Source organism: Emydura macquarii, unplaced genomic scaffold (assembly GCF_026122565.2).
Source record: "Emydura macquarii macquarii isolate MOO-44397 ecotype Brisbane River unplaced genomic scaffold, CSIRO-AGI_Emac_v2 contig_719, whole genome shotgun sequence".
Classification (NCBI taxonomy): Eukaryota; Metazoa; Chordata; order Testudines; family Chelidae; genus Emydura; species Emydura macquarii.
Window position 1 is genome coordinate 987,074 of NW_027130856.1, and position 11,468 is coordinate 998,541.

The 11,468-nt window shown below is 44.7% G+C and overlaps 1 protein-coding gene across 1 annotated transcript; it reads left to right on the plus strand.

The window, feature by feature from the left end:
• The first annotated feature begins 4,985 nt into the window (after window positions 1–4,985).
• On the plus strand, window positions 4,986–10,869 carry BAMBI (BMP and activin membrane bound inhibitor). Its single transcript, XM_067542563.1, has 3 exons — window positions 4,986–5,468; window positions 9,319–9,606; window positions 10,067–10,869. Exons 1-3 carry the CDS (start codon window positions 5,393–5,395, stop codon window positions 10,483–10,485), a joined length of 783 nt encoding a protein of 260 aa, XP_067398664.1. The 5' UTR covers window positions 4,986–5,392; the 3' UTR covers window positions 10,486–10,869.
• Window positions 10,870–11,468: the final 599 nt, after the last annotated feature.

Genomic DNA, 11,468 nt, shown 5'->3' on the forward strand with positions numbered 1-11,468 from the left:
CAGCCTTGGCTGAAACTTGGGGCTGAAGTTATCAGCCTACAAAACAATACAAAAAAAACCCCAAACACAGTTCATGTGATTTGTGTGCTTTTCTGAAAAGGCCTGTTCCTTTGATTGGTATCCCTGTATTTACAATTGCTGTGTGAATGTCTCTGCATATCGTCTTGAATTGGACCAGATGGAATGTATTCCTTTGACAGGCAGAGACGCTTATCAGGTCAGATTTCTATTATATTTTACCTTGAGGTGCACTGGAAGTTTATTTTGAAACTGTTATTCCTTTATTCAGTATTCATTTCAAAGGACTTCATTGTATTTGTAGTTGTGTGTGTTGGTGGGAGAGCCTTTTGATATGTGGGCTACATAGTCATTACAAGTTAAGGCTCCAGGCTGCTCTCTCATAGCTGTTACAGACACATCATGCTGCCTCAGGTCCTTTGCTTGCTGGTTCCTTGTAGTTATTATCCCACATTCCTTCTTGTTGCAGAACATGTCATTATTGTTGCTTTGAGCTGGGCCTGTCTCCTGTCCTTTTTATGGGCCAGTTCTGTCCCTGTTTGCTTTAGCCTCTAAAACAGAAGCAAATTAGTGTTGCAAAAGCTGAATTATTTTGTGTGTGTGTATGGTCTGTTGTGGGACCCCACACAAACCCTGCACACTTTTCTATGCGGAATGCTTGTGTTAGTAATCAGAACAGGGAAGAAATGTGGTAGTCCCGAGTAAATCAAAAGCCATACCTCATGACATATCCTTTCATGGCTCAAGCTGCACTGGGGAATTAACTCCACAGGTTTCCAGGGAGCGAAGATTGGGGAATAGTACTTGCACCCAGCAATTCCCTACCAGCAGTGGCACTGCAAGTATGTGTATAGCCTGAAAACAGAAGTTGACATGTTTTATAGTAAATGTTAGATCACAACTCAAACATGACAGCTGTTGAGGAAATTTTGCTTCTTAAAATTGATTTCAAATACATTGCCCTCTAGACAAGATATTAAAGTCTATACATGTTCAGTTTGACAGAACATTTGTAATATTCAGAAATAGTCTCTCATATTACTTTGGTGCAACAATGTGACTTAATGAACACAAACCTGCTCCAGAGCATAGGTGCCACACATGAGAGCGAAGCCTGCTAAATACACTTGTCATCAGCACTGAGAACATAGAGGAAATACTGAGCTAGAAGATTATAAATTACTTTGGCAAATTGAGATTTTCCTGTGTGTGCAAATAAAAGGCACCAGCAGCACATTGCTTCAGTTGTAATGCCATTAGTGGGTGATGTGGCATCGCTGAATTGGTGTGTTGTAATTTCTAAACAGAAACTAACATTAGAAAATTACTTTGTGGTAGATTGCAAATACGTGCTGCAGAATTGTAAAAATTGTGGTACAACACATGTTCAAATATATTATACATATGAAAATCCTAAGAGACTTTAAATAAAACCATTATAATATATGATAGCATCATCACCAATTAGATCTAGATTCAGTTTGTCCCCTCCTGCTAAATTAATTTGAGTGATCTCAGTCTGATATTTCATATTTCCTCCTTTCTCTTTCAGGGGAGGAATGATTCTGTTGCACATGGTATTATATCCTGAATTTAAAACATCCTTAAGGACTTACAGATCATTTCAAATTTAGAGTTCAAACGTAATTTTTGCCATTAACTTATTATTCATGTATCATCCAGCGTACATGCATGAATTGTAAAACCAAATATTTAGAGCAGTTTGCCAATAAATGGCAAATAAAACGGTCAGTGTACAAATACTGTAGAAATAAGGGGCTATAAAATGTAATGGCAAAATAGAAAATAAAGTTAGTAAATATATTTCAACTGTGAGGCAGCCTTCAGAACAATATGTGAAGGAAAACGATCCAAACTCAGTGTGTGCTATAGTATTTCTTTACAGAAAAACTATGACCTCCGTTGAATATAATTTCTTATTATAACTTCCTTTTCCAGCATCTCTGTAAAAATGTAGCTGGCAAAATTAAAAGGAAAACTGAGTTAATTGAAGCTATATTTGCTGAATGCAATAACCAGGGCCTGCTGCTGCTCCCACTGAAATCACATGAAGCATAGAAACTGTCATATCAGATCACAAAGACAAGGTGGGTGAGGTAATATCTTTTATTCGACCAGCTTCTGTTGGTGAGAGAGACAAGCTTTTGAGCTTTTACAGAGCTCTTCTTTAGGACCTGAGCTCCTTGTAAGCTTGAAAGCTTCCCTCTCTCACCAACAGAAGTTGGTCCAAGAAAAGATATTAACTCACCACTTTGTCTCTGTAATATCCTGGGCTCAACACGGCTAAAACAACTCTGTATACCAGATCAGAGCAGTATTCCACCTAGACCAGTATCCTATCTGACAGTGGCAAGCACTAGACACCTCAGAGAAAGGTGCAAGAAATCTCATAGTGGACAATTATGAAATAGCCAGTTTCTAGGGAAAGCGTCTTCCTAATACTGGTGGATAGCAAAATTCTGACTTCAATGGAAATAAGATTTGCCTCTTAGCTGTGAGGGACATGAAGCAAACATAGATTTCTCACTAGCCTTTTAAAAAGCTTGATACAATGAAACTTTTGGAATCCATTTGCTGGTGGTAGTCCATTGCTGACCATGACAGATTTATGCATTCTAGGATAACTGTGGTGAAAGAGGAAGTGCGGGTGAAGGAAAAGAACTTGTTAAAAGGTCAGTTAAGAATTATTTCAGTGCTGAATTCTCCTCTGCAGCCTGGTTAGCATGGGTATTCAACACAGAAACTGGAGATTAGCTCATTTTGTTTTAAACTTTGCATTTGACCATTAAACAAACAGATGTATTAATTCTTCATTGAATATGTCTTTCTGTTTATAAAGCAAAGAGGATAATCCATGGTAGTGTCTGAATAGCGTGTGTGACTGGCACAGCCTTTTACAAACCTGCTGGCCGGATCTGGCCTTTTTGGTTTGAAATTGGAGTTTTTCCTTCTCCTAAGTGGAATGTCTGCCCCACGGATCCCCACGGGCCATAAGAGGTACAGAGAGGTGAAGTGCCTTGTCCAACTGAAACAACAGGTCAGTGGCAAAGGCAGGAATGGAACACAAGTTTCTTGAGTCCTAGCCCTGAACTCCACTGTACCACACTGCCTGCCCTGACTACCCCCTATCCTACTACATTCAATGTGTTAAGCATCCCTCCTCCCCTTACCTGTCCTTGATTTTGCCTGAAAACTCCCCTGCTTCTTCTTTAGTCCATCTGGTTGGAAACGGTGGAATTTAAAATGAACCAATGTTTGAGTTCTAAAACGAACATCCTAGAGAGATGCAACTAATGCTAGAGATGGTAAATATACTGTAATAATTGTAAACATCTGCATTAACTTCTGCAGGGGTGCTGGAACAATTTGTAGGGGGGAGGATGGGGGGCTGCTGAGAGCCCCTGATCCAAACTGTAAACCCTGTATATGATGGAAACCACTTCAAGCCAGGGGGAGCGACAACACCCCTAGTTCCTATGACTTAACATACAGTCCTTCGAGGTCTCTCTCTTTGGAAACAGCGGGATGCAATGCAGGGCAATGTCTATTAACCAACTTTTTCAATTCTTTCAGTTTTTTCGTTTCAGAGCTTTGTCTGTACTCCTGGATTATCCCCTCTCTCTGAGCTCCTGCAAACCCCTTAGCCAAGCATGCAAATGAGCGGGGTGATGTCTCCCGAGTTTACCCTGTTCTGTTAAGAGAGTCCATAGCACGACTTTGGCTTATGGCACCTAAACATTAAATGTGGCGCCTACATCACTGTGATGGAAGTATTATAAGTGCATAAAATAGATGCTACAGCATTACATTTGTAAATCAATACATACAGTTGTAGTTTTTCAGGAGCGGTATCTACTGTCTAGAGTTTGATTCTATAACGTTTCAAAGTTTTCAAGGGGCGGGGAGGGGAATAGCGAACCTGCTTTGGTTGGGGCTGCTTTGCTGAGTTCAGACAATGTACTAATAAATGAATTAGCATCTCAGTAAGGAGATCACTTTGAGGCTGATATTGATCAGCGTGTTTGCCTGGGATTGTTTGGAGGATAATTGAGTGTCAGTCTCTGTCTGTGTCGTCTCACTGGCGCCTGGTGCTTTTGGATTTGCTAATTTTCGCTAAGTGTCTCTGGCCGGCTACTCCCACTACATCTAGCCCAACAAGCAGCCCGGCGCTCCTCCTCGCCAACCGTCTGGCTGGCTGGGCTGTATTGATCACGAAAAAATAAATACATAAAAGATGAAAACGATACGCCCCTGTCTCACCCCGGCCGGCTTGTTTGCCGTGTCTCTTAGCACAGCAAAGTCTCTTCCGATCGCGTCTTACTCGCCGCAGCCAGCGGCTTACTTTGTTGGCGTTGCCTTTAATGATCTTTCCCCGTGAACGGCGCTGTACTGCCCAGACCCTTCCTCCTCAGGTGAGACAGTGCTTGATGTAGGCTCGGGAAGGTTTCCTGTCCTCCCCAGGCAGCTGGGTTCTGGATAGTTTTCTGATCAGGGTAGTGAGTAGCCAGGGGGGGGCGGGGACGTCAAAGTATTGGAGTGGGTTGGAAAACGTGTGGGGGGAAGAGCGTCCAAGGAATCTGGGCCAGGCTGGGGGTGAGGTGAGTGAGTGGCGTTCCGCGGCGACGGTCTGCCCTGCTAGGACAGACAGACACAGGCAGGCAGGGCAGTGGTGCACTCCTCCTCCGCCCCGCCCCTCATTCCCCTCGGCATTCATTGCAGATCCCCCACGCGCACCAATCCCCCTTTGCAAACGGGAGGGGGGGGGGAGGACGATCGCAGCCTCTCCGCCACCAGCCAGTCCCAGGCGCGGCGGGGCCCGGCTGCTGTGAGTGGCAGAGGAGCGTAACCTATGAGAGCGGCGATGGAGGGGGGAGGCGGGGCGGGCGCCGGGGCAGGCTAGGCGAGGGCTGCTCTATTTACAGCGCCGGGCTGAGGCTCCCCTGCCCCAGTGTCGGAGCGGCGCGGAGTCAGTGGTGCTCGGAGCGGCGCGCTGCTGCTGTTGGCCCCGCGGTGCCGGGGGTAGGAGGCGGGGAAGCCTCGGCCGGGCCGGGCCGGGCCGGGCAGAGCGGCGCCCGCGGCGCGTAGAGCCGGGTCGGGGGAAGCGCTGCTAGCCAGCTGTGGACTCTCCCCGCTCCCAGATGTTGCCGCAGCTGTGGCTGGCGAGCGGCCCCCGCCGCGTGTGATCAGCTGTGCGGGGCCGGGCCGGCGCTGCCGAGGCTGGCCGGGTGGGCTGTGCGGGCAGCTGGAGTCCGGGCGCTGCCTGCTCCGGCCGGGCGCTCGGGTGCGGCGCTGAAGCGAGCCCTGGAGGGAGCCCCGGGCGGCCGGCTGGGGGGCGGCCGGGCGGGGCGGTTAAATGGATCGCCATTCCAGCTACAGCTTCATCTGGCTGCAACTGGAGCTGTGCGCCATGGCCATCCTGCTGACCAGAGGTGAGGGGGCTGCGTGGGGGCAGGGGGGCTAGAGCTGTGCGCGCAGGCACTGGCGGGCGGGCGGGGCAATGGGTGCGGTGGGGAGTAGCGGGGTGCCCCTAGGACGGGGGTGCTGGGCAAGTCAGACTAGACGGGGGTGCCGGGGGAGGCGTGCCATGGGCTAGGTGCTCGGGGTGCGGGGCTGTCCGGAGCTCTAGGTGGCTGGGGGGCGGGGTGGGGGTAACGACTACCAGGGGCTAAGTTGGCGGGGTGCGGGGCTAGGTGCGCGGGGTGGCAGGCGGAGGCCTGCCACGGGCTAGGTGTCGGGGTGCGGCGCTGCCACGGGCTAGGTTCGCTCAGCGCGTGGTGCTGCGGGAGGCGGCTCTGAACCTGCGGTGCCCGCGGGAAGAAACTTCAGTAGCACTGGGTCCTTCGCAGCCCCCCCGCCCCCGAGAAGCTCTGCTCCGCTCCCCCAGCCCCGGCTGCCTCCTCGGAGCGGCGCCGCCGAACGTGGTTTCCTCTCCCAGGCTCCGCTGGGAGCTCCATGCGGAGGGCTCCGACTCTCCGAGCTGGCTTTGAAGCCCATTGCCAAGCCTTTGTTAGCGTGTAATGTTTCCTCCTCTGTTGAGCCTCGCAGGCTAGGGCGAGCTCGCCTCTTCTTGGAAGTAGCAGTGGTTGGTTTTTTCTCTCCCTCTGCTTGCTTCTGCCCCCCTTCCCGGTCCCCACCTCGCAGCTAGATCCTTGCCCTAGTTCATTGATGTAATAAGTCAGACCTTAAGGGCAAGCGGTTGTCAAAATGTTTTTGTTAGTCTGTCTTTAATGAACTTCTGAACGTTTCCAGCCATGGAGCCGGGCCATCTTAGGCAGACACACTGCCCCTGTTAGAACCCTGGCCAGGTTTACTGCGTGGAACAGAGGTGCCCCAAATGCCTGGATAGGGCAGATAGTCTCACCTCCCCTTGTTTGTTTGTTTGTTTTTTAAAAACACGGGCACTTCTGTCTGTGTGTGTTTTTTAAAAAACAAAACAACCTCCCCCTCCCCCCCAAAAACAAAACAAAACAAAAAAACCAAGGAAGGTAAATCAGAGTGAACTAATTCCAGCCTCGCCCCTCCCCGTCTCTAATACTTTTAAAACTTGTAGTGGATTAAAGATTTGTATAACTTCCTGTTGCACATGCTACATTCCTGTAAATAGATTTGAAGTTTAAACAGTGTTAATTTAATCTAAATATCTCCATACAGTTCAGCGACTGCTTAGCTGGCCTTTTTTAAAGGGGAAAGGTCACCTTTTTGGCTCCCTATAATTGCCAAGATCCATGGAGGAGGTTAAAGGATAAACTAGCACAGTGATGATGTGCTACAGTATTTATTTATTTTGGAAGTAAGGGTGTAATTAATCCTAAATAACAGCCCTTGCAGCATGCAGAGGGAAGCCTTCTGGCCCCATCAAAGGCAGGCAGAACAGGGAGTGACTGAGTGATGTGAAGTCACAGATACTGAAACTATGTGCCTGATAATGATATAATTAGGGGATCATAGACTTCTGGCTGCTGTTGACTTCAAAAGCTTTAAGAGAAGCCTGGAGTCTCTCCTGTAGCCATCTTGACTAAAAGCAGACATTTTTCTTTAATAGCTATATACAGTAACAAGAAAGAGGAGGGAACAGAAGGGCATTGTTCAATTCAAAATACCAAATACCCTTCCTGGCCTTTTGCATAGCACAGGAAGAAACTTTATGAATTGACAGAAATACAGTTTAATACAGTAATACAAAGTTGATTCTGTTCTTCCAAAAAATGTGGCTTTAATTAAAATGGAGTTGTAATAACCTGATGACTAGCCTGTCAGATTCTGTTTATAAGACTGTCTTAGGTCAATTAAATGTAGAATTTTAAACAGGGTCATATAAACAGTTAAAATAGAAGCGTGCTTATTGTTTCATTTTCCTCCCCATGCTGAGCTTAGAGTAGTGAAAGGACAGTCAACTTTGTTCTTTCTGTTTGCATTTTTTTATTATTAACTTGCTCTAACTGAATTCGAGCTGCCGTGGACACTTTTTGCAGGGGGAAAAAGGTAGCAAGCTAAGAGATTGTACATAAGAAAGCAGAGAAAACCAGTTCACCAATATATTGGAAGGGTAACTTTTATGAAGCCAAAGAAAGTTGGGCTCCTTGGCCTAGAGGCTCAAGGGAGCTAATGTAGACTGGAGAGAGAGGCTCTGTCATTTGGCTTCTCTAAGTAGTTATCAAAGAGCAGTAGTGACTTCAGGGCCCAGAGCCTGCCAGCAGCATGATGGGGAGAGCTGAGCCGAAGGTGGGCTGAAGCCTGGAAGCTAATTTGATTGAGGGTCCTTTCCCAGTCCAACTGGTGGAGTTTCTTTAAGCTTAAGAAGTGGGGACAAAGGAAGGGTAGTTAAAAGGCAGTTACTAGGGTTTATTTTCAATGTTTCTAATGCAAGAGGTCTGACAATTCAACTGACTTTTAAAGGCTCATTGCCTCTGTGGTAGGAAGTACACCAGCTAACAGAATTGGAAGTCATTTCAGTAAATCCACACTTGTAATGATGGTTCCAGAATCTGCCTTCCTCTAATTCTCTGAGCTGATGGCACATTGAAATAGATTTGAGTTATAACGTGCCTAGAAAGAATACAAAGAATACATTTTTCCAACAGCACAAGACGTGTATAATCATAAGAGTGGTTTGGAGAGCACAAAATGAAGCGTTTTATGAAGGGAACTTTTTTTTATCGCTTCCTTCAGAAATTTTTGAGGTTTCCTGAGAGAGCTTTTTTTATACAACCGGTAGAAGATTTTTTCAGTCTAAATGTTTCCCCTTTTTTGACCACATGTTGGATTGAGTGCAAAATCCAAGGGGTTTTGGGGGAGGAGATTTCAGCCTTGCAGTAGCACCCCTTCTTATGATTTTCCATTTGGGTTGAAAGAAATTGACTTTGGCAAACAAACCACTAATTGTAAACTGCACAGTTCCTGGTTTTATAAAACTAACTTAAAAAGCCCTGTTGCACGAAAAGCTCTTTACAGAAAAAGTTCCTTTTCTGAAGAGGTCAGAAATAGCTGCCCAGTTTCACATTGTAAAAGACTTCCTGACTTGGAATTGCTAGATTGTAATGGCTCTAGCTGATAGCTTTATAGGGTGTTAGCTAAAACTCTTAAACCATGGCATAGCCCCAAGAGATAGTAAACTGTTCTGGAGTTCTGATTAAATAGATATGAAAAAAATAAAAAAAAAAAACCTCTAGAAATGTTGCTGTGTACTTCTGTTCAAGTAAAAGGAGTAATGCAAACTTACCTTAATAAAAACAATAGTTTCAACAATAGTGATCTTCATTTGAAAACACTGTGGCAACACTGTTTCAAACAGTAGGGTTTTTTGGGGGGTGTGTGGGAGACAGGGCGGGACAAGGGGATTGTGCCTCTTAAACAAGGACGGATTTTATTACATGTTGAATGCTGACATTTAGTAAGTAGAAAAAATACCTAGCTGGTATGCAGATGTGGTTACGTATGTCTTATCTAGCAGTATGACCCCAAACCCCTTAGTCTTCGTAAGGAGTTTAAAGTGTGACACTTCAATTATTTCTGCTTTAATCCAGTATCTCATAGTTAGTAGTAGTAGCAAATATTGGTATGGTGATAGTGCCCAAAAAACCCCATGGGGAGTAGGGCCCCAGGGTGATAGGCACTATACAAAGACAAAACAGACAAGGCTGCTGTGAAGGATTTACAATCTACAGTGACCAAAAGTTAGCACTATTGAGTTTGTTCATTTTGTAATCACCCACAGTTAATCTGTGAGGTAGCAAGTGAATTTATGTACTAACTAGGAATAAAATACTTGACTTTTTTTAGGTGAAATTAGATGCTACTGTGATGCTGCACACTGTGTTGCAACTGGCTATATGTGCAAATCTGAGCTTAATGCCTGCTTCTCCAGACTGCTTGACCCTCAGAACACGAATTCCCCACTTACTCATGGCTGCTTGGACTCTATTGCAAGCGCAGCAGACATCTGCCAAGCTAAACAGGCACAAAACCACTCTGGCACCACCATGCCCACATTGGAATGCTGTCATGAAGATATGTGCAATTATAGGGGACTGCATGATGTTCTCTCTCCTCCCAAGGGTGAGACCTCAGGTAGGGAAAGCAGTTTCAACTAAATCCCTTCTCTGATCTGTAGGCTTGTGACAGCCAAGACCTTGTATGTCTGCTATTGATTTGTTGTTAATGTAATTAGAGATACCAGAGGGAGAAGCATGTGGCGAGATGGATGCAGAGATGTATCTCGGCTGAGTAGCTCTTATGTCTGCATTAGCATTAGATGTCTGTCATGCCTGCTTTTCAATATTTCTGAGGCAATGGTACAGTGGTACTCATTCATATTGGATCAAATGCCAGTGTAATAAATATATTCTAATCTTAACTTGTTTAGAAAAGGTTCAGATCAATTTGTAGAGATACTGTTTGTAAAAACTTTCCATTATGAAGTTAAATGATTAGCTGCACCTTTCAATGTGTGTGGTTTAAGGAATTTGAAACAATTGTTCAGCAGAGACTGAAATAAACTTGACATCTTTGTTTTAACTCTTTTTTTCAGGACAGGGGAGCAGATATCAGCATGACAACAGCAGAAATCTCATCACTAAGGTTCAGGAGTTGACCTCTTCAAAAGAATTATGGTTCCGAGCAGCTGTAATTGCTGTTCCGATAGCTGGTGGGCTGATCTTAGTGCTTCTTATCATGCTAGCTTTGCGGATGCTCAGGAGTGAAAACAAAAGACTGCAAGATCAACGACAGCAAATGCTCTCCCGTTTGCACTACAGTTTTCATGGACATCATTCGAAAAAAGGGCAGGTGGCAAAGTTAGACTTGGAATGCATGGTGCCAGTAACTGGTCACGAGAACTGCTGCATGACCTGTGATAAAATGAGACAGACTGACCTCACCAATGATAAAATTCTTTCATTAGTCCACTGGGGAATGTACAGCGGGCATGGAAAGCTGGAATTTGTATGACCAACTTTTTTTATCTGAATTAAACTTACTAGGATAACTCTCAAAGGCCTTTGGGTTCTGCTGGACAGGAGCACTTTATCTTAAAAAAACAAAAACACTAATTAATCATCTTTGAGAAACAAAGGACCTCTGCAAACAGAATCTTGGATAGTTCCTCTGAAGGATTCCAAAAGTTGTCTTATTTGCACAGAGTAAAATACACTCAATGTATTGTTTGCTTTAAAGTTATGAAAGCAAAAATTAGAAGTTGTACACACTGTCACCAGGGTTATCTGAGCTGTAGGGAGCTGAGAATTGAGCTATAATAATAAACTTTGTATGCAAGCTCCTATGTTTCCTGACTTATTGTAAAACATTTTTAAAATATATATATTTTGTCTGAAACTTCCTTGTGACTCTCTTTTGTAGAAGACAATTGTTTTTCTTTTTTTTTAGAATGCTATTGTGAGGCAGCATTAGTGTTCAAAATATAACTGCACTAAGTCTTGAAATGGGTTCTCCTTAAAGTCCATCATCCTGCACAATGGCAGAAGTGACCGTTATCCCTGAAAGAGGATGTCAGCTCTGTGTTTGAATATCAGGTAGTGGTGACCCCACATCCTCCTTCGCTGGTTTAGTTCATTGCTTAACTGTTCAAATAATGTTTTTGTTTTTTCCTCATAACCTCAATTTTCTCTGTTGCAGCTAAGGCTGATTATTATTTTGTTCTGTCTTTCTTGACTAACTGACCCTATTTCTCTTCTCTTCCTCCTCCTCCCCTCCCCCCCTTAAATCTACATGGATATATTTGTATTCATCAACCTATACATAGGTGGCCACTAAATCTTTTCTGTGTCTTGTCTGAGTAGGGCCAATCCTCTCAACCTTTCCTTACAGTTCTTAATTTCTGTAATCTCTCAGAACTCTGTCCATTTAATTATTTTTAATGGTACCTTACATGGCATATAGTACTTCAATTCATCCTTAAACCAAGCAGAGTGGAG

What these genes read in the sequence shown, in the direction of transcription:
- BAMBI (XM_067542563.1), top strand. Translation starts at nt 5,393, where the DNA reads ATGGATCGCCATTCCAGCTACAGCTTCATCTGGCTGCAACTGGAGCTG. An exon ending in GGCCATCCTGCTGACCAGAG is followed by an intron (nt 5,469 to 9,318) that starts GTGAGGGGGCTG and finishes GACTTTTTTTAG; the next exon opens with GTGAAATTAGATGCTACTGT. An exon ending in TCCCAAGGGTGAGACCTCAG is followed by an intron (nt 9,607 to 10,066) that starts GTAGGGAAAGCA and finishes TCTTTTTTTCAG; the next exon opens with GACAGGGGAGCAGATATCAG.